The following is a 21,914-nucleotide window of genomic DNA, read 5'->3' as shown; positions in this document are numbered from 1 at the left end:
CCGGGCAAATAGTTTTGGGAGGTTGACCTTTCTAACATAGATTATAGACAGAGAATTGATAGCATCAAAGAGGTGTAAAAGCAAAAGAAAAGGACGTCTCCATCGACTCGTAGATGTCACAAGATTGGATCTACCACCGTCTCTCGATGAGCCATAGATTCTTCTTCTTTACATCGTTGGGGGAGTAGAGATCATAAACATGCATTACAAGTATGGATACTGGAGACTGAGATGTCGAAGGACCACGACTCGAGGCAATCACATAAAGCGTTCATCAAATACAATAATACCTTGCATGTAGGCTTTCTTCATAACCTAATATGTGGACATCTCTCAGTTTCACCTGTACATTTCATAAGACTCGGAAGCTGTCATGTAACATTTAACTCTCTGTATCGGCAAACGTTTCACCCACATATGAGAACACATGTAATTTAATGCGCCAAACAACACGGTTTCATCTTCCAAACGGAGGACAGCCACCTTATATTTTACGGCTGAACAAGTAGACCACGCCACGACTGCCCGTCCAAAAACAGTGAACAGCCCTGAACCATTGATTGGGGCTCCGAAACTGTTCTCTGTTCTAGCTACAGCTTGTGCCTCAAAACTAGATCATCCGATTTCTGTGTATGAATGCAGTGTCACAGAGGCAACTCATCTACGTTGCTTCCTAAATGTTCTAGCCCCATCATGCCAATCCTCGAATTTTCCTGTGGTTCTGCAAAAAAAAAAAACAGACTGCAGTTAGCAACGGCAGTCGATTAAAATTCCCAATTGAGGTTTTTGGATAGTGAAAACACACAAAGATGTATCATTCATGCTTCGACTTGCTACAGTAATGCAAGGAGAAGCATTGCAAGTTTCCATTCTACATGTACACACATTGATCGGCCAGAAACATAAAATAGTAGGTCGCACAAGAAAGCTTCATCATCTACCACTCTTCACTTCGTTGTTAACATCACTTTAACATGAGTTTTTAACATATTAATACAAGGCAAATTGTAGATGACAAAGAGACCCATACTAAAGTAAAAGAATATGATGTGGACTGAAACAATAATGAACCTTCGTGGGCTGCAAGAGACCATTTTAGTGTAACCAAGTTAAAATATCTAAAAAAGAATAGTAGGAATTTTAAGAACTTCAAGGTAACAGGGTTTTGACAGAACATAGTGGGCAATAAATAATACATAATCATAATAGAAATATACTTATTATACGAGAGGAAAGCATCTCCGATTCTCCCAGCGACCTTGTTTCGCACCTTCCGCACACAAACCTACACAATATGCACAAATAAATTAAAAAATGGAAAATAGAAACTAATGGATTGCAAAGGAAGACAAGTTAACCTGAACACGATCAAGGGGGCCAGCATTTGCATTCCGATTTCGATGAATGACAATTCCATTGTCACATTTATTTATAAAATGTGCACTTCCACTAATATCGTACAGATTAGGGGGATAACCCCTCCAGTTTTGTAGCTGAAGACATGTTTACATTAAGAAAATGATAGAAGCAGAACATCAATAGATTATAGGAGACATTAGAAGGTATACCTGTCTTGGATGTGCCACAAACCATACATGACAAGAGTGGTGGTGAGCAAAGCGCTTGATCTTAGTAAGCATATGGCTCACATACTGCGTTTCTGTTCTGTTACCAAAAATGTTAAACCAAATAGAGTAGATTTACATGGCAGGAAACAGTTAATGTGAACAAAAATATAGTTGACGAATCACTCACAGTTTTGAAGAACGTTGGTGATCAAGTTCGTTGTATGGATCAATAACAAGTCCACGGATGCCATATCGAACAACTGCAGACTTGGCAAGTTCAAGTACCCAATCGATAGATGGAAGGGAGTCATCCTCACACCTAGCCATGATCCAAATTACCAATCAATCAAGAAACGATACACCAATGAGGTTTATGCATACTCAGACATATCTAGAACACCTATTTAATCTGGACCAGTTATATGAGAATATAAAGCGTTATGTATTTAAAAAATAAGATTAACAAAACTTGTCTGATAAACCAAACATGGTTACATGTAATAACTCACCGAATTAGATAAAATGTATCATTAAGCCATTTCTTTCCTTGTTCTAATTCCTGCACGCTCATTCGCTCAGTAGATTCACCATATCTTGTCACAGCCATAAACATAATAATTTACTTTACGAAAAATATAATACAGAACCTTATGAACTAACAAGCAACTAAATTAGAAAAGAAGATAATTATTAGGAATCTAGATATCCGACAGAGAAAAGCTGGTACAAAAGACAGTTATCAAACCAGCTAAAGTTTAAAATCAGACAAAATGCAAGCACAGTTTGACAACTAAAAAAACAAAAGCCCACCCTCACTAAGCAGGTGTATGCTTTGAGTAAATTAACTCAATACTAACTTGATTATTATTAAATAAACAAAATAATAGACAATAAGAAAGTCAATTTAATTTTGGCCCGACACTCAATAATCCACTGCATCCTTACAGCTATTTCACAATTTTGTGTCATGTTAAATTTCCATTGCAGCCAGGACAGGAAAACTGTATCTTTTTTCTTGAATCTTAAAATGGTACAAATAAGAATTGCTGCCTCTCACAAGTACTCTAAGAAAAGGTCTTAAAGATATGCAGAACTTTAAGAAATTTAGCTACAATCCAAAGACAGCCAAAATTCCAAGAAAAGGTCTGAATAAAGATGAGAAAACGATAATATCTCCATGCATGAATACTTTCATCATTATGCAAGTAGAAACAAAGTGTCAATCAATTTTGTGTCGATCGGATCTTTATTCTGTGAATCAATAAGCTTGGATTCATCATGCAATCCCTGTGGATACTCCCACCCTCGGACATGCATATGAGATCATATAAGTTGACTAGACTACTAGAAATAACATCAGACCTATATACGTCATTTTCCTTCAAAGCCTACAAACTTGTAACCTCAGTGCCCACATGAATTTATAGAACTTGAGTTTTCAACCCAAAACGATATTTACTCTTAAGTTCCAATGCAATTCCAACGATATATTAGGTTAACCAAATGCAGTGATTTAAAAAGGCGCTCAGGCGCTCGGGCGAGGCGAGGCGAGGCCCGAGCGCCTCGCTAAACTTCCAGGCGGCGCGCTTCAAAGAGGCACAGCCTGGGCACTCACCCGAGCCCAGGCGCTAGGTGCTTCAGGCGAGTGCCTGGGTTAAACCAGGCGACCGAACCAGGATTTTAGGTCTAGTTCGGTCTCCGGTGGTTAGTTGGTTCAATCGAACCAACTAAAACCGATATCAGCGACAACCCAACCCTAACCCTCTTTGTTGTTGCTGCTCTCGATCCCGATCCCACTGCTCACCGCTGTCGCCGCTCGCAAACGTTGCCATTGTCGCCGCTCGCAAACGCTGTCGTTGTCGCCGCTCCCGCTGCCTCCTTACACTCCCGCTACCGCTGCCTCATTACATTCCCGCTCCCGCTGTCGCTGCCTCCTTACATTCCCGCTCCCGCTGCCTCTTTACACTCCCGCTATCGCTGCCTCCTTACACTCTTGCTCCCATTGCCTCTGCCTCCTTACACTCCCGCTGTCGTTGCCTCCTTACACTCCTGCTCCCACTGCCTCTACCTCCTTACACTCCCGCTGTCGCTACCTCTTTTCTCAGTCAGCACCCCCTTACACTTCCTTCTTCTCCTTCTGTTAACAGTATACTGTTAATATTGATAGGTTTATTTGAAATTATTAATTTTCAATACTGTTAATAGATTAATAATAGATTAAATTTTAATACTATTAATTTTCAATACTTTTAATAGCATATTTTTATTTAAAATTTTAAATAATTATATTTATTAATTATATTATATGTTTTTATATTTTAGCACCTCGCTTAGCTCGGGCGATTGCCTAGCGCCTCGGGCGTTTTTGGACCTTAGCGCAATTTGACGCCTAACGCTTTTTAAATCACTAACCAAATGCCAAATAAAGATGAGTACTTCTCTGAGCAACAATTATGATCCGGTTCATAGTTCAGAAAGCAATAAGAAACAAGAACTTGACTATTTCAGTTAACAACAGGAGCAACAAGACAATTTTTCATATTTTTCTTTTTTGTTGCCAATAATTTCAACAAAACTTTCATTCATAATTCAATATGATGAACCAAAGTAACCAGTGGACAGACACATATGATATGAAAGGTTTTATACCTTGAATTAATGAATGGTTTATTTATGTACTTCTCCAAAAGCTTCCTTGCATGATCCCGAACCTAAAGACCAATATCTTCAACAATCTTGATATAATCACAAGGTCGAACTAGAAGATTTACAAATCAGACCTTGTTTTCCATAGAGCAGAGTAAAAATTTCCATTTACGGGCTTCATTGATATTACATAACAGGGCATCAATCCACTCGCTTTTGCCTGAATTAGGAACACCTGTTATCACAGTCAACTCTCCAGGCACTACCTGCTCAAGGAAAAAATAATAGCATGCAAAGATATAAAACTGCACACAAGTCTTGCAAAAAGAATATAAACAAATTTCAGACTTGTAAATAATCATATTCTAACATTTCTTTACAGATTTCAAAGTAATTAACAACTTGGATATATCAAATACCTCTTTAATTACAAGAAAGCCCAGAAAATAAAAGATAAAAGCAAACACCAGACTGCCAGATCAAATTTAGTTGCCTTTCAAATAGCTTCATAGATCGGAATTCAGTAGGAAAAAAATAAAAAAAGTGAAATAAACATAATCCTGCCAGATAGAAATCAATGATGAGATTAGAAATATCTCATCCTAGAATTAGAGAGCCAGCAATCTAAAAATCCATACAGATAAAAAGGATTTTATAAATATATAAAAAAATATGGCTGTTGTTGTTGTTGTATAAAAAATCTATTTCAGGATTGAGTAGGCTGAAAAGAGACAAATAAAACAAAAACTCCCATCTAAAATATCAGGTTTGACAAAATCCTTCCAGAAGCATTAAAAATTTTGTAAACAGACATTCTCAATTAGATTTCTTCAGCATCTAAAAGTACGTCTCCTAGAATGGACAGACTAATTAAAAAATAATGACTATAACAATCCTAAATATATGAAAAAGTCAAGATTAGACAGACTTTAGAATTTAGCTGACGATTTTGGTAAGCTAGGATGAAAGTCAGATTATATCTAAAGTCAAACATTTTTATCATAAATTGGATTCAATATGGATGGATTTAATCTATAACACAACAATAAATCCAGTAGTAAGTCATAGTGACAGTATCGACAAAATTTATATCTTTTTACTAATTGCTTACTTGCTTGTTAACAAAAAATTAACACAAACTTCTTTATATTTATTCTTATTTCGTTAAATGGTTGTGTACTCTAACCTCAACATGAATTGCATTTTACATTTGACCCAGAGTTTGGCCATGTCTGCCGTAGCACCATGATAAGGACCTTTCTTTCTGGTTAAGCAATATCATTTTACAAATGTTGGCTTCCACATTTAACCCTCATAAGTCATAACAGGTGCCATGCAAATCAAGATACCATGCAACAGCTGATCTCATTTTCAGATGCTAGGTCATCTCTGTAGCAGTGATAACGAAGAAAAGAGGGAAAATAAAGAACAAGATATGTGATTCACAAGAGATTTTCACTACATTCTCATGAACCTCAAACACTTGCGTAAGGTTGCTCTTGTTTTGCTTGATCGATATCCAGCCACAAAATAAAGCATGGAAATCTTGTCAAACTTTCAAGGTAGTTATCAACTAAATTGTAGTGTCTAAAACACTAATCCAGTGTAGTTACACACATTTAAATAATATGGAGATCATAAAATCATACCAAGGTAAAGTTATTGCAAGAAGAAAGCACAAATTAGTATGAACCCTCATGATGATCATGGCTAGCCAGCACATAATTTCCTGGATTTACTCTATAACACAACAATAAATCCAGTAGCAAGCATCGCATTTGGTCAATTTGTACCATTTTATGCTATCACCATAAACCTGCTACTCATGATATTAACATTGGTCTTGTCACCATCATAGAAACGTACTTGCACATGCTTGGCAGTTGGCACAAGGTGTAGCAATGAAATCATACCATTATTTTGACCAGTGCGGTGATGCTTTTCACCCAAATGTTCAATGAAAGTTTATATATATAATTTACATATATATGGTGGTAAATTAAAGGAAATAGTTGGATGGGTCAATGTTTCTAGATAATTATAAAGAAACAAATTTTACTTGCAAAATACAGTTCACTTAAACTAGAATATTATGCACTCAGTATGATCTTTCACCATGATAAGTTTTGGAATCCACTATTAGTAAAAGACACCATATAATTGGATACAATGCAATTAGCAGCCACCTAGAAACAAACTACAAAGTGATTATTGGCTATACATCACTGACTTGTAGCACAGAATATACCAATCTTAAATGTACTTTCAAAAGGGCAAAGGAAACCATCTCATTTAAGAAAACGATCTTAACTGCATATTCTCAAATAAGAAAACATGAAAAAGTTATGTAGGTTAAATTCTTACATTGTATAATTCATCTAAAGCTCTCCAACCAGTCGAAACACGCTCAAATCCAAGACTCCGGTGATAATATTCATCAACTTCATTGAAGAAATTACTGAAGTGAGATAGGCCCATTATAGGACACAATTCAGCATTCTCAATAACATCCCTCAGTTTATCTGGTCCAATATACATCAAAACCTGAAGAAAAGGATACGACATAAGTTTAGACAACAAGATAGAAAAGCCACACAGTCAAGTTTCCATTTGCTTGTAGGAACAATCTGATACTACTCGTTGGCACCTTTTACTTGGCGTACATACTCCATAAAAGAGGGCAGTACCTACAGTGGACACCTTGGATCGAAGGTATAATGTCTGGCCAAACATGTGGACATGCATGAATGCACAATGCATTCACATGCACAGACAAAGTTCCTTAGTCCCACGAATTTAAAATAAATGACAAAGCACACATGGATAGATCAACACCATAAAATATGACATAGAATGCCAGGAGTGCCCCAAAAAAATTACACTTGTAATGATTTTCGTAAAAAAATGGATTGTGCAAATTATTTGGTAAGCATGCACCACCCAAACCAGGACTCATGGTTTGAGCAGCTTCGAATTTTAGATTTTTTTTTCAGTAAATTCCAATCTATAAGGAAATTGAGTTTATGCCACTAATCAATACTGATGCCGATCCTGATCTGCGACCTTTAGAACAAAGTAGCCAACATAACAGAGGCAACAGTTCAAACAGTAATAACAAACCTCATTAGCATCTTTGCAAAGTTCAATAGCATTTTTCTTCGGCCACTTCACCCTCCAGCACCTAGTTTTTATCCAAATGATGAAAAGGTATTAAGTAATTCTTATGTTTATAAGCTAAATCAAAACACATATAGACACAAATAAAGAATCATCAATCCTGACAGACAAACATGAGAATACAGATTGACATGCATGCCTAAATGATGATGGTGAGAGACCAAACCTTTCTTTACCAAGGCGACGTGCTAATTCATCTGCTAAAGCTTGACCAGGGCCACCTGCATCTGTTGCTAATATTATCCGAGATGCCTGAGAAATTTATCCATGACATTTCAATTCAAATCAGCTAAGCAATTTACAAGTATCCTATTGAGGACAAGAGCAAAGCTAACTTGTTTTAAACACTAAGATACCTACCTTTTCTAGGTACTCTTTGCAGTTCCACAAGTACTGGAACTTGGTGGCCTAGCTTTGTGAAGAACATTGCAAAATATGTTAGATCTGACATATTATCAGAAATAAAAATCCAATGAAACCATAATACAAAAGAGCTTAAAACACCCAAAAATTCAAACAGATGAAAAGTACTCTGATAAGAAAGGAAAATAATTAATTTTCAAAATAATGTGATAATATAAATAAAATTTTTGATGTCCTGAAAATTGTGAGACAAACCTAAATTCCCATTGTATATGCAAGTCAGCGAAACCTCAACATTGATGTTTAACTTGATTAGTTCTACAGAACATTAAGACATTGCAAGCCTTCTCAAAAATATTAGACATGGGCCCAATGTACAAGGCTTCCCCTAAGTGGGTGTACGAGGGTCCATATACACAGACTGACCCATGTAAACAAAGATGTTTCCGTTACGAGAACTTTGGTCAACCAGATCACAAAAAGGGCAACTTAACCTAATGCTACCAAGGCTCACTCTCAAGCCATCTGTCTTAGCTGTATCTAATGATCAAATAACAGTCGAAAGAGGACCCTAAAGCAACTACATGATCGGAAGCTCGATGATATACGATGGCTATCTTAGAGGCTGTTTAAGTCCTGAAAAGAAAAGTATGTATCTAAACAACTAAATCGGCACTAAGAGTCTCCAATGGTCAGAATAAGTGGGTATTTGAGATAAGCATGGATCAAGATGCAATAATACTAGGATGCATAGAGCTCCAGCTCCAAAACAACACCAGCACAAGTGTACAGTATGCCATGCCCACATGCAAACCAAGCACATGCAAGGATATATGATAACTGCAAGTCCACCAGCCATCACATGACCAATCACAAAAATGTGAACCACTTTAAAGTTTAACTATAGTTCCTCCTCGTTTTACTTGAATTAACAGCTTGATTTGGCTGAACTTCAACTCCATATCCATACATGGTATAAATTCATCTGGACATTATGTCTTGCTTTTATGGTATAAACCACAACATATTGCCTATTAGCTAAGTTAGTATAATGGACCTAAACCCAACTCATTTACAGTGTCACTTCAATACCTGCTAATTTTAGCAGGTTTGAAAACTCTTGATCAGTTCAGCTCAAACCCTGCTCACTTTTAATCATTAACATCTCAGAAAAAAGGGAATGGTGGACACACACACACACACACATACCTCGTACTAAAATATAATTCTGGCATGGATGACGCTCATCCAAGCCCCTCATATGGAGGAAAAGGTTTGATCCAACGAGACACATCCACGATAATGTAAAAAACATTTACAAAGTGAAACAAGTTCCCCTGCCTCCTTATAAGATATAGCATGGTATCTGAGCAAGATTACCATTCCCAAGAATGAAAGTACTAGGAAAATACGAACTGACCACCTAGATTCACATCATAAAACACCTATGTGCACAAAACAGTAATATCTCATGTTATTTTACCTCATCCCATATTCAGCCTCTCCTCAATCTTGGAAAAACCAAGACCTTTTCTAACTTTACCTGTTTGTCAACAGTACTTCCATTTATGGTGGTCGTCATGTGTTTGTAACAACTAATAAGGGCAGAATACATTTAATCCCATGAGCATGAGTGTACCGTTGGAAGACAAGCTTAAAGCAGCAAATAACCAACATACAAAAATCAGAATCTAAAGAATTACACAAAATTAAACATGATTCTTTTCCGATGTTTCTAGTGCTTGAACCTTTTTGTTCTCATTTTTCTTTTGCCTGTCCCATCCTTGGCAGAGACAGTACATTGCCATAAATCTTTATAAGTAACATAAACATGGGCATCGTTCCGAATGTTATGCAATCAGGAAAGTATTCAGACATGCTAAACCATTAGATATAAGGCACCAACACATGCAAGTAGAGTTTGAGTCAAGGAGTGTGCAGAGTCATTTTCAATTAAAGATACTACCTATATGTGAAGCACAAGAGATTTGATGTGAGCTTACTTTTGCACACTAAGAGATGAAAAGTCAGGAAGGATTAATAACTTGGAGAAAACAACTCCAATAATGTAACAACAAAAGATAAAAAGTAACATATCAAGCGTTGCCTGTTTGCTTTGACACCATCCTCCCAAAAAAGAAAACACCAAAGGTTGCAAGCTTAGGATTTGTAAATGTAGTCAAAGCTTTAACGAATGACGTTTGCTCATAAAGGTAAAACAATTAAACAAGCTACAATACAAAAATTTAAGAAGACAAAAACATTTCTAGTCTTGTATACGTATCAGAGAATTCAAAAACCTAAGAAAGATCACTTTTAGTTTCAAGTCTGGTTAAGACCTCATCCTCAGAATGTAGCTCTTTGGAGGATTGTGCAGGTAGTCCATAAGGTACGCTAATACAATTGGGGAAACCAGCCTCCTCCATAGAGAGCTTATCTATTTCACCGTCGACCTGCATTAACAGAAGAAATAAAGAAGAGACTAAACAACGAGGGATATAAGAAAGAATCTGACTAAACAAAAATGTACAAATATATCTATAACAGTTAAAAGACTTACAATTATAACATCGCTAGCTTGCTTTATGTCATCAAGTCCATAAAAAATATGTTCCGTGCCCGTTTCCTGGTAGATGGAAAGAAAGAATATTATGTAAATAGCAAGAAAGATTATATGTGTATTTCATGAAAAAAAGACTACGATTATTTTTAAGCTAACAAGACACTGCATAAACCTGCCAACATTCTTTGGAGGATGCAAGGTATTTGCAGCTTACTAGAGCTGCATTTCTCCTGTAAGTAAAAGCAATAACGATCTGTGCGGGATACAACCAAATTAGGAGAGCAACTAGTACAGGATACTGCAATCACTATCATGATAGGTAAAAAGGAACCTGCCATCAAGATAAGCAACTACTGAAACTCTGCAATCAAACCTGATCATCTTGTTTACACTGCATGATGCCATTTCGTTCAAGAGTTTTTGCGGATATCGATCTTTCTGCGAAGTATGCAATAAGCTGAAACGTAAATGCAGGAGAATGTAATTTAACTTTAACTGTCAACTCCATGATGATATACTTAACAATAACAACAACGTACTACTATATCAGAGGGATCAATGTATCTAACTTTCATTATCATAAGAGATCCTCAAAACTATGCAGTTCAAAGTTAAGGTAGAAGGCAAGAAAAGCACCAAAAAAGTTACAGAAGCACTTATTGGATTACCAAAAGTGACCCCAAGCGGAACAAAAAGGCAGAATCCAAAAATTGTTGCCAGTATAACTATTAAGATTTAACTCTTCCATTAGCATTGAAAAATACTAGGTACTTGTTTTAGCAGTAACATTAAAAAGTAGAAGATTAAGCGTCATAGGTATGAAACTAATGATGGTTCACTTTTATGCACGTCAGGAGAAACAAACATGGAAGAGAAAAGTCTACACATCTTATCAGAATCATCTGATGAACCTGAAGCTACATAACAAATTATAAAAATGAGTTCAGAAAAAATATAAAACAATATGTCAAAAAAATACATAATAATCATGATGACAGTCCTGACAAAGTTAAACTATGCACCTCTGTACATAATGGCTCTAGCTGAAGATCAATTTCAGTGATTACTCTGTAATCATTGAGTTTCAAAGTTTGTATTGTTTTGGCATAGCCTATCTTGCACTCCTCAAAAGCCTGCAAGTAAACAGTGACAGACAACAGCCAAAAAGTGGAGTTCCAATTGCGATGCTTAATGGTGGTAGTCATATATGTATTTGCTGAAAAATGATGATACCCGTACGGAACCTCTCCATCCACATGGAGCTCTAAAACACATCCAATTTGCCAACCATCTACAAGATTAAGAAGGAATGCCAAGAAAATAGAAAGCCAGATATAAAACAGGAAGAGTGAAAGGTAAAAAAATTAAGGATTCCTGCTTTAGTGATTAAGATCAAAGATAGGAAACTTACCCATCATCACTGATGGAAAAAGATAAGAGCCTCTCCTTGGAACTTCCTCCTTGACACTAAAATATCAACATTAGGAGGTTACGTGTACAAACAGGCATATCCATAGAGCAAAATCTGCATGCCATGTTATTATATTAACTAGTTGCTTTCTTGCAAACATCTATTACATGTACATACACGCACAAGACCACAAGTGCATGTACGACCAAACCCTCAAAAAAGCACAGCAAGTATATGTGATTTTACAACTGAAAGCAGATTACAAATGGACTCGTGAGAAAGTCATGTGACCTAAAATATCAAAAGATGCAAACAGCAAATATTAGATTTTAAAGCATAAGCTTCATGTTATGTGGCAATGATATACAATGTTGAAGTACCATAATTGAATTTGATTAGCCACAACCCATACAATATCAGAATGCTTATATATATATATATATATATATATATATATATATATATACACATATTATCAACCACCATCCACACATTGATAGAAATGAGTAAGATTCAGATACAAAGTTATGGTAAGGCAAAATTATGGGGTTGAAAAGTAACTTTATTCAGTAGCTTGAGTTAAATTTGATTGGTTAACTCGGCCTGAGCTGGTTTACAAGCTAAGCTAGACCAATTTCCTAAAAATGCATGCTTAATCCAGTCACTACGAGCCCATTTTGGAGCAGAAAAATAGCAGCCAAACTTCCACTATAGTGGCTGCCATAGTCCCAAACAACAATTAGTCTCTACTATATTGTAGCATGTTTTGGACCTTGCAAACACTCACTGTGGCCACCATGGCTGTTCTTCAAAATCACAAGCTGTTCTAAGCAAAATCAATCTGAAATCCACTGGAGCATATAAGTACTAATTTCCAATAGACATGGCCTGATCATCCATCATAACTTGAGGAGACGCTAAAATCATCATTCGTTTGTTAGAGAACTTGTCTTTCCTTCTCGAAAACTATGAGCCATCCACCTTTCCGAATCCGAGTTGGAAAAAGCTTTTCCGGTTAAAGATTGTCCCGAAGGGTGTATTGGCTAGATCAGACTAAACATGTGCTAAGCTGGGCTGTCACAAGCTAATACCGGATCCTTTCCCATAGGGTAGAGTAAGGAGAGCTAACACAACAAGAAAATACAATCAGAAAGGTAAACTGAAAATGACGCAACTTTTGCACAAAAAAAAAAACAAGGGCATGAGGCAAACTTGCAATTATTAATTTCATGTACCCCAGAAGTTGAACGGCAATATGGGTGGTTTGAGTCAGCGTTGCAGTGTAGCAAACAAAATATAGATTTCCTACACATTTCATGACATGATATGTCTGATGAATTTGCTTTCGTCAAGAAACTAATTTCTACTTATCACCAATGCCATCGTTGATACCAATTCTAATTTTTTGAGCCAGAAAAGCCAATTGTTGTAAGCATTAATACAGAAACGAGGGAATCCTATGATTGTCAAGAATACTAAGGGGAAGTTAATACCAAGAATAGGATGGACGAATGAATGTTGGATGAAAGGGGTAAAAGAGGCACCTTTGGGCATAAATTTCGCCAATACTTCCCGGGCTTGCCACTACCACACCGAATTCCTTGTTCCTCCAACTTTGATTTCAAATAGTCGATCCGCTTGTCGACCGTAGGGTGGACTGCTGGCAGTGCACCTTCAACCGAACCATTAGAAAGCAATAGAATCATCTTACAAAGCCTGAGAAAAAAGAAGCGAGAAAAGCCATGCACCAGAACGAAAAAAAGATTCGACCATAGAGATTCATACCAGCATTCCGAGGCACGTGTGGACGGTAGGAATATGAACAAAAACCAGAGGATTTCTGACGAAAAGGGAGATTCTTGGAGACGGGACGCCGTGGTTTTGCAGAGCAGAGGTGGACGCAGAGACGGAGAAGGCGATGAGGGAGGAAAGGCGCAGGTGCGGGTGCCGAGGCGGAGCATCGCACGGGGAGGCACTCGAACCCGTCCATGAGGAGGGTTCGTAGAGAGCGGCAGGCGACCGAGGAGGGCATTACGCCAACGACAAGCCCTCGGCTCTCGTCGTCTAGACAGAGGCCGAAGAAGGATTCGGGGTGATGGTTGTAGGGCCGGGTTTAATTAGGGTTTTATCTCCAGGGTGGTCCGTGGGCATGTTCGCGGGTCGGATCGAATCCGAATCCAACAGGATATCAATCCGGTCCCATAAATGTAAATATAAGTTATGCGTGCATACAAGCGGTTGTCTGCGACTCGAAACTGTAATAAGTGCAGATTGATTTCGCATGTGCAGAAGGAGAATTCAAAATAAATGAAAACATTAAAATAATAATAATAATAATAAATGATATTTCATATTCCCAGCACTGGATTTTGTTGCGCATATGACTGACTGACTACTCATGCATGAGACGACAAAAAGGAAAAGGGATAAAAGAGTTGACCGCATTTGCTTTCGACCAATGGATGTGCATTATCCAACATTGATATTAGGGTTTTGAGCTTCTATCAACTCCCATATGATCTCATGGCCAGTGCAGTGCCAACAGCACACACCAACCTGTGTTCCCAAGTCAAAGCTCTTATGTTTAGATAGAGTTCCTCCTAATCAATCGATAGGCTCCTAAAATATGGCACAGCTCGAAACCCTGCACGCAGTCGGCTTCACCTATTGGTTTCTGATAGTAGATAACTTGAATCAATGTTCTAAGTTCATGCATGTAACCTCTTTGGCAGCATCGCCATGTGTTGTTCTTCTTCACGCAAGGTTCGACAGCCATCGAGTTCATAATGATGCTCGACACTTGGTCTGAAAGCTACGTCGTATGGTGTAGCCATGCTAGCAGACTTAAAAGTAATACCTACGCAAGCAAGCCTTCCCAAATGGCAGTCTGCAGAATGGGCAATTCGTCTTAATCCTTTCATCCTCACGTTTACACCACGATTTCAACGATGCAGCATTTACACAAACCATGGAATTCTGTATCACATACCATTGACCTGAGTCGTCCACTTGGATGACCATATCTCTCTCCACTTTTAATATGTTGATGCTAACAAGTCTCGATGACCACTGTCGCCAACACCACCTATACGACCCGGTCAAAGATATTAATCGTCCATGGAGGTAGACATGGCAGTACCATCATTTCATCTAATTCCATGCATCAGAATTGCTTTTTCTTCCTTGTTTCAAGTTTGAAGGAGAACGGATAGCTATTGCCTCCACTCCGATGTCCATGTTCAACCAAAGTGTGAGTGGTGAATCTTATCCAAATCGCAACAAAATTAATGCATCCCATGAGTTTCTTCCCTCCGGGCCATGAATTTAATTTGTGGAGGAGCTTTTTTGCCTTTCTTTTCTTCAATTCGAAACACCTTTCGTACGGAATTGTGTTTTTTTTAATGATATGATCTGATGTAACCCAGAAACAAAAACAAAAAACAACGACTTCCAGAGCCGTCATACGACAGACGCAGTGCAGTGAGCACGCACCAGCACCACGAGCCTGGATCCCCCTGTTTTTTTTCCGAACAGGGAACTCGTTTGTGCCCGCATTGCTGGCCCGGACGGCTGCCACATCGGTGACCTGGGTGGAGGGAGTGGCGGCCGTTCGCTGTCTCGCCGCGGCCAAACAAAACCCGGTGGCGACCCACCACGCACGTGGTCGACGACGCTCGTCTCCTCCTCCTCCTCTTCCTCGACGCATCACATCGGCGTCAAATCCAGCGGACTGTCGTCTGATGCAGTGCCAAACGACACTGAAACGGCAAAAGTGAGGGGGAGCAGAAGCAGGAGCAGGGATCTACTTGTTTCCGCTCACCGTCTTTTTCCTGGGACAGAAGAGTGTTGATAGGACTAGTTGTCAGCTGCAGCATCAGATTCTCAGATTCACCTCCGGTGGTCTTGGCTTGATTTGATCTCTCCCGACTGGTCTTACTATAAGTGGAAAGGAAAATAGCGGGTCATATCCAAGCCCAGCAGGTCTGTGTGTTGTGTAATGAAAGGCTCGACCGAGTGCTTAATCCTAGAGGACATGGTTGTCTACCAGTTTTATGGACAAGGTGTTGGTTTTGATGCTTGCATGGGAGGATCAAGAAGGATTTCAGTTGGTTTGGTGTACACGGTGATGCCTCCATATGTTGTCTTGATGAACGCCATCGACGAAGTACCATATAGAAGAATGTTCTACCCTGCTTCTTAATGGTGTTCACGGACCACCATTGTAGGGTGAGATGGACCACATTGACTTTCTAATCCAGTGTCTATCTACACAGAATCTCCAACCTCATGCTATATCTTATTGGTTAATCCAATGGTCCGGTAAGATGTCATTCATTATAAGGAGGAACACCATGGAGATGTCGAACGATTGCTTAAACCAGCAGCTGAGCTGATGACCAGTGACCACTAAAATGTTCACCATCATGTGTGTCCCAAGTGACAAACAAAAATCATGTGTTTCCTGCAACCAGTACTCACACTACACGCTCGGGAGCTGATCATTACAATATCATGTGGAAACAAATTAGGAAAACAAGTCTTTCATGTTACTCCATCCGTGCGCACACAACTTTCATTTTATCACTACTAGATCTCTAGTGCAGACGAGTTTGAGGTAAAGATCAAGAGTGCAAGACGATGCAAGAGACACATGAATCAGTTCCATCTAATTTCGATGTCTTCTCATCATCCGTCATACTCGGATCATTGCCATCGCATTGTGAAGGCTCCTGCTTTAGCGACTGCGTGCTTTGCTGCAGAAGCTATTGGTGAAGTGGTGCATCTGTGGCTTCATTCGCACCAGAATCTTTGGCTAAACATTCCTGTGAAACATTCCTTTGAAGAATACAATTCCTGTCATGCATGCGACTCAGGCAACGAAGCATTTGGCGAAGAAGTATGTGTTTGATTAGCAAAATTTCCAGGGCTCACTCGAATCACAAAAACAACGAGATCTAAACACCAGCCTTACCAACCCTAAGCTCTGAAACCAAAAACTATTATCATCAAAAGACTTCAAACACGAAGACCTAATCATCATCATCATCATCATCATCAGCCACAAGCATAGTTACAAGAAGAGGGTATACATACAAAGAGCCAGGTCAATGTCTGTTAACGTGGAGAACGTCCACCATTATGTCCGCTAACGAAACAGCAAAGGAAACGATCTTTCTAACCTTCGCATCAGAAAGTAATTCCAGTCGACAAACTACTACAGTACTATGTTTAATCACCGAGAGTGGTGACAGAGTGCCACCGGAATGTGCGTCGACGACAGCCATCACCGCCGCATCGTCTCCGCCGGTATCCAGGGTGGCAGCATCAGATGCCCGTGAAGGCGATGTGGGTATGCACCGCTAGCGATGAAGTCGGCCGCCGACCGACCATGGCCGATGAGAGGAGCTGCTGTCGCCGCCGCTGGAACCGGCGCCTGCGGGCTGAAGCCCTGTTGCGACGGAGGAGGCCGCTTTCTCTTCTTTTTCACGTAGGCGATCCCCCTCGCTTTGGCCTGGCTGTCCCTCACCTCCCTGAGGTACAGCCGTACTGCGCGCGCCGCGAAGGGGTTGACCTCCGGCTGGCCGCCATCCTCCTCGAAGGCGGCGCGAAGGCGGCCGACGAGTGAGTCGAGGCTGCCCCAAGCTTGCCTGAGGGGGCACGTGCACGGTGCCGGGGGCTGCGGGTGGCCGAAGAAGGGGCACCCGGCGGTGTGGACTTTTGTCTTGCCAAACTGGTCTAGGTAGCGGAGGAACTCGAGCACGTGGGCGCCGCTGCACCGGGAGAGCTCGAGCGGCGGGCGGTGGTTCCGGAGGTACTGCCTGAAGGAGTTCCAGTCGCGCCGCTTCTGCGACTCGTACCGGCTCGGCCTGCCGCCGCCATCAGGAGCCGCCGAATTGCCCGAGCTATCAGAGTTTGCCGACGACATGCTTCAGAAGCTGAAATCTACTCTTGTGGTCCGAAACAAGCTTTTCTAGATCTCAAAGAAGAACACACACCGCCTAAAAGGACACGAGTATGAAGGATCAAAACAAAGCTAGATCAAGTGTTCTAGGTCTTCTTTGTTTGGTCAGCCAGAACTTAAGGCTTGCTGTGGTTGCTAACTCGGATAAATCTTTAGTTTCAGAGAAGTAAGGCTGCCGAGAAGAAAACCTAAACCTCAGCGGTGGGTCCTCTGGGCTTCTTTCATAGATCTATAGACGGATACTTCTCTGTTTCTTTGCGCAGTAGTAATTAATTGATCTTCCGATGATCCCAGAGGAGAAGGAAACTTTCTTGATAGGTGCAAATCAAAACTGATGTGACGAAAGAGAGATCCGAAAGCTTGTTCGAGCTCTCGGGCCTAGAAAAGGAAACGGCTAGAGACAAAAGCCAGACAAAGATGGTTCGATGAGGATAGGTAGCTCCATGGGAGTCAGGAAGAAGAGGCTGAGGGGAAGTGGGGAGGGCTTATCAGATATAAGCTTGTAGCCATAAAGACACAAGAAAGAGACACAGCCCCTGTATGGTCCCTAACGAAACATGGCATTGAAGAAGCTATTGAAAACTTGGACTGATGAGGAAGATGGCAGTAATCGACCGAAACCAGACTACCGTAATACCAAATGGTCAACATGACGATCATTTCGCGTACTTACAGTTAGCGACGTCTTCCTAATAAACCTTAACATACGCCCTTAAGTTACTAAATGATGGTTGAGTTGAATTTTGTTTCTGCCAAAGAATGATAAATACCAAATGGGTAAATATCATATATAATTAGAGAGGTAGCTTAATATACTTCAATGTGAGTTATGAGAGAGAGAGAGAGAGAGAGGATGATTCAGTGAAGGAAAAGAATGGGGAACGATGCGTGGAATCAGATCGATCGATGAATGGAGATATACAGAGGGCGGGAGAAAGGTGGGGGAGACAAGTGGCGGGGCCCCCTCCAATGAAGACAGTATGATGGCTTTCTGACGATTCACTTCGCAGCTAGCTCAGGCGGTCTCGTCCTCCCGCTAACCTGCCACCGGTCATTGGCCGTGTGAGTGATCGCCTCGTTGTCCTCGGTGCAATCCGTCGATGAAAGCCTCGGCTCTTCCCGACCATGCTTCAGAACGCAATCCCAAGGCAAAATGCACGTTTTCCTCTGATTAACAGGCGTTTAAGGACACCACCAAGTTTCTAGCTTTCTCTGGCAACATGCGATCTTAATTAAGCGGCAAGCATGTTTCAGCACACAAACAGGTATCGACGTTTCAGGTTACAAAAAGCTCTCTAATTTGCCCTTTTCTTCATGCCTACTTGCGCACTTTCCGGCCGGCCTCCACAGTTACAAGACGAGAGCAATCTCTTCCTCGATAAAAACGTGCAGGCCCAGATCGTCTTCAGCCTTCTCACCCTCATCATTCAAGGTGGGGGTTCAGCACCATGGCAAGGGATGGACCATCAATGCAGTAGAGTACTTAGACAACCACGTGTTCTGCAAAAAAAACCTTTGTCCTTTATTGACTTGTATACCCGCACTGATTTTGAAATCTTTACACGGCGATCTCAGTAAATGGAAGTGTGTGGACGCCATCAGTACGTGGCTTGATGGCAATCTCGTCATCATCGTGCCATCTACATGCTATCAGCCGATCTTGATGCATGGAAAGAGACAAGAAGGACAAACCCAGTGCACGATCAAAGTTGTCTAGGATTTGAGGTCCAATTTGCTTATCCCCTTGACATTCTGAGCAGTGACTGTTTATAATCTGAAGATTCCAGTGGCAACATAACAAAATATTTTATGAGACTATGGAGGAGCAAAGTTGCAATCCCCTTCTTGTTTTTACGAGACTATGGAGGAGCAAATATTTGATTCAAACAGGTGGCTGTCACCGCCCGAATCGCTTTACACGCATGGAAAGCTTGCAATTTACATGATTGTAAGTTGGATATCTTTCGAACTTGACGGATCTAAAAGGTGTCTTCGTGTTGTCCGTCTTGAAAGAGATGAGCCAGGTAGGAAGTCGATCTTTTCTTCCGTGTATCACAGATCCAAGTTGGACTCTGGGCGGTGGGGCTCTGTGCAGTGAGACACCTCTTCCGAACACAAGAAACGCTTCGATGCATGCCTGCATAAACTCCACGGACTGCAGATTCCGTAGATCACGCGGATCGAGTGTAGTGTCCACCTTAGCATGAATTGATGGGATCCCTGTCTTTTACTGCTTAAATGAAGCACAAGAAAACAAACTCCGTATGGAATGACAGATTTCACATAGCTAGTGACCGGTAATGAGAAGCAATCCGTGGCAACATTATACCACCGAAAGCATCGACCGAGTTTCAAGTTCAGATTGCCGCATCCTTGGAAGGTTATGGAGTTAATTAATTTGCGATCAAGAACTCCAGCGGCGGTTTCTTCAACCTGGTAATGGGAAAGATTTCATCATTCAGCTCGATGAATGATCTCACAAACTCCACCTTGAGCTGGTGGCATGTTCGTGGAAGAAATTAAGACTATGCCCATCTGACTCGTTCAAGATTTCACGTCACGCCTGCGAAGGCGAAGGAGAACAAACGGGACCCGTTACTCTTACCTTTTTTTTTCTCTTCCGCTTGCCTGTTTCCCACTCTCATTCTGTCGGGCGCGGCGGCCACTTGTTCTCTCGGCTTCCATGAACGTCTCCGATACGTCTGTGCGCTACGAACGTAGCGGACCACTCACGACGAAGTCGACATAGTCCTGCCAATACATTGCTTCATAGAAGAACAAACTAGGGATACGTACGCACAGAACGAGTGGTGGTACGTATTTATTCATGCAACCAGTTTTCATTACATTTGATATCTAAAACTTCAATAGGACCTTAGAAGACTTAGAAACACGGAAAAAAGGAAAGGAAATTTATTGGACTGATCCATCGCTGATGTGGTACAAGTTTCCTTCTTGGAACTTGCCCTGCTTCGTTGGGCCTTTTCCTAATATTAGGCAAGCTGAGTATATATTAAAGTGCAACGAGGATGGGCTTTGAGCTTCTCCAACACGGACTCAATCATCAGCCTCTAACACATCAAAATCTCTCTCCTCTCGCCTCTCCTTTTTGTTCGATGATTCTATATACACATAGAGATCGAGTAGCGGATGCTTTTGAGAACTTTTTGGAGAATGATGGCAGGGACGATGGAGGACACTAAAAGAAGCATTTCGAACTGTAAAAACTTGTGAGGTCCCCATCGGTTTCCACTTCTCAGATGCTGCTGGACTTTGCAAACGTTTCTGACAAAGAGTTACAGGTCTCGAAGGTGCAACATTAACGATTCTGTAGAACGCTCCGTTCTGATCTGATGTAATCTAAGATCAGTAGAACCAAATGGTGAACGATGGATGGTGTTCGATAAGAAATCGATCATGACAATAAGATCTGGAAAGAGGAGGTGATATGAAACATCATTAATGTTTCGTCCTAAAAGTGGATGCCTTTTTCACCTGCGATTGCTTAGAGAAACATATGTTTGCTTTTGGCCGGCCCCCTCCGAGCGCCTCATCCTTTACGCTAAAGTAGCACCGCTGCTTCTTTTGCCATTGCCACCACCGCATCCAAAGTATGGATCAAAATTGACCCCAGCAAGAGTTCATCCGAGCAGTTCTTGCTGATCGACTCGTCTTGTTAACTCTTTCATCTGCCTCCCAACTCTCCTTGGACGTACGTCTCCTGTTCTCATCTCAGCGAATTCAAATCCCAGATATTACCTCCGCCACCCGAAGGACTTGCGGACACCGCATGCAGGAGGATGACGCACAGGTGGAGGCACCGATTCAACTCCTCCGTACACGACGGGGGTCACAGTGGGAGATCGTGTGCTTTCTTGTTCCATTTCGTTCCTTCTATTCCACAGAGCGGGTCTGTCGATCCAAACCCGTTTAGATCACCGCGTGCAGCGTAGAATGTGTATATATGGGCTTGGATAACATTGTATATACGTATATGTAATAAGGATATCCGCTATTTAGTAATTATATAAGTAATTTTCAATACTATAATAAATGATATTATATTATTAATAATGAAACGTATAAATGCAGAGGGAGAAATCATAGCTAATGCCTGCATGGATTAGAGTGATCATCCATAGGGAGCCAAAATCCTGTCCGTCCATAAGAATCACGCGGATGACTTTTGTCGTGGGACCTACAAAACCCAAACAAAAACACACA

At 40.6% G+C, this 21,914-nt stretch overlaps 2 protein-coding genes across 7 annotated transcripts; both read right to left on the bottom strand.

The window, feature by feature from the left end:
- Positions 1-279: 279 nt before the first annotated feature.
- On the bottom strand, positions 280-13,816 carry LOC135623863 (twinkle homolog protein, chloroplastic/mitochondrial-like). Of its 6 annotated transcripts, none has more exons than XM_065127304.1 (21): positions 13,514-13,816; positions 13,273-13,400; positions 11,729-11,784; positions 11,551-11,608; positions 11,340-11,450; positions 10,691-10,774; positions 10,490-10,570; positions 10,315-10,380; positions 10,094-10,207; positions 7,752-7,799; positions 7,558-7,643; positions 7,335-7,395; positions 6,579-6,758; positions 4,349-4,480; positions 4,218-4,279; positions 2,078-2,161; positions 1,756-1,887; positions 1,569-1,665; positions 1,359-1,493; positions 1,218-1,285; positions 280-721 (listed from the first exon to the last, which is right to left on the bottom strand). In XM_065127304.1, exons 1-21 carry the CDS (start codon positions 13,758-13,760, stop codon positions 658-660), a joined length of 2,094 nt encoding a protein of 697 aa, XP_064983376.1. In that variant the 5' UTR covers positions 13,761-13,816; the 3' UTR covers positions 280-657. The 6 variants fall into 6 exon arrangements, 5 of the variants coding, with proteins under 5 accessions (XP_064983376.1, XP_064983377.1, XP_064983378.1 ...); XM_065127305.1 differs by having other exon boundaries at positions 13,273-13,388; XM_065127306.1 differs by having other exon boundaries at positions 13,273-13,385.
- Positions 13,817-16,803: 2,987 nt separating this feature from the next.
- LOC135623862 (protein LIGHT-DEPENDENT SHORT HYPOCOTYLS 4-like) lies at positions 16,804-18,189 on the bottom strand. The gene has a single exon (XM_065127300.1). It carries the CDS (start codon positions 17,652-17,654, stop codon positions 17,013-17,015), a length of 642 nt encoding a protein of 213 aa, XP_064983372.1. The 5' UTR covers positions 17,655-18,189; the 3' UTR covers positions 16,804-17,012.
- Between the last annotated feature and the right edge of the window lie 3,725 nt (positions 18,190-21,914).

This window comes from Musa acuminata, chromosome BXJ2-9 (genome assembly GCF_036884655.1).
Source record: "Musa acuminata AAA Group cultivar baxijiao chromosome BXJ2-9, Cavendish_Baxijiao_AAA, whole genome shotgun sequence".
In the NCBI taxonomy this organism is placed as follows: domain Eukaryota; kingdom Viridiplantae; phylum Streptophyta; class Magnoliopsida; order Zingiberales; family Musaceae; genus Musa; species Musa acuminata.
The sequence above is the reverse complement of the archived record's forward strand: the minus strand, read 5'-3'. Positions and strand labels throughout refer to the sequence as shown.

What these genes read in the sequence shown, in the direction of transcription:
- LOC135623862 (XM_065127300.1), bottom strand. Translation starts at nt 17,654, where the DNA reads ATGTCGTCGGCAAACTCTGATAGCTCGGGCAATTCGGCGGCTCCTGAT.
- LOC135623863 (XM_065127304.1), bottom strand. Translation starts at nt 13,760, where the DNA reads ATGCCCTCCTCGGTCGCCTGCCGCTCTCTACGAACCCTCCTCATGGAC. An exon ending in ACACGTGCCTCGGAATGCTG is followed by an intron (nt 13,401 to 13,513) that starts GTATGAATCTCT and finishes GTTCGGTTGAAG; the next exon opens with GTGCACTGCCAGCAGTCCAC. An exon ending in TTTTCCATCAGTGATGATGG is followed by an intron (nt 11,609 to 11,728) that starts GTAAGTTTCCTA and finishes TTAATCTTGTAG; the next exon opens with ATGGTTGGCAAATTGGATGT.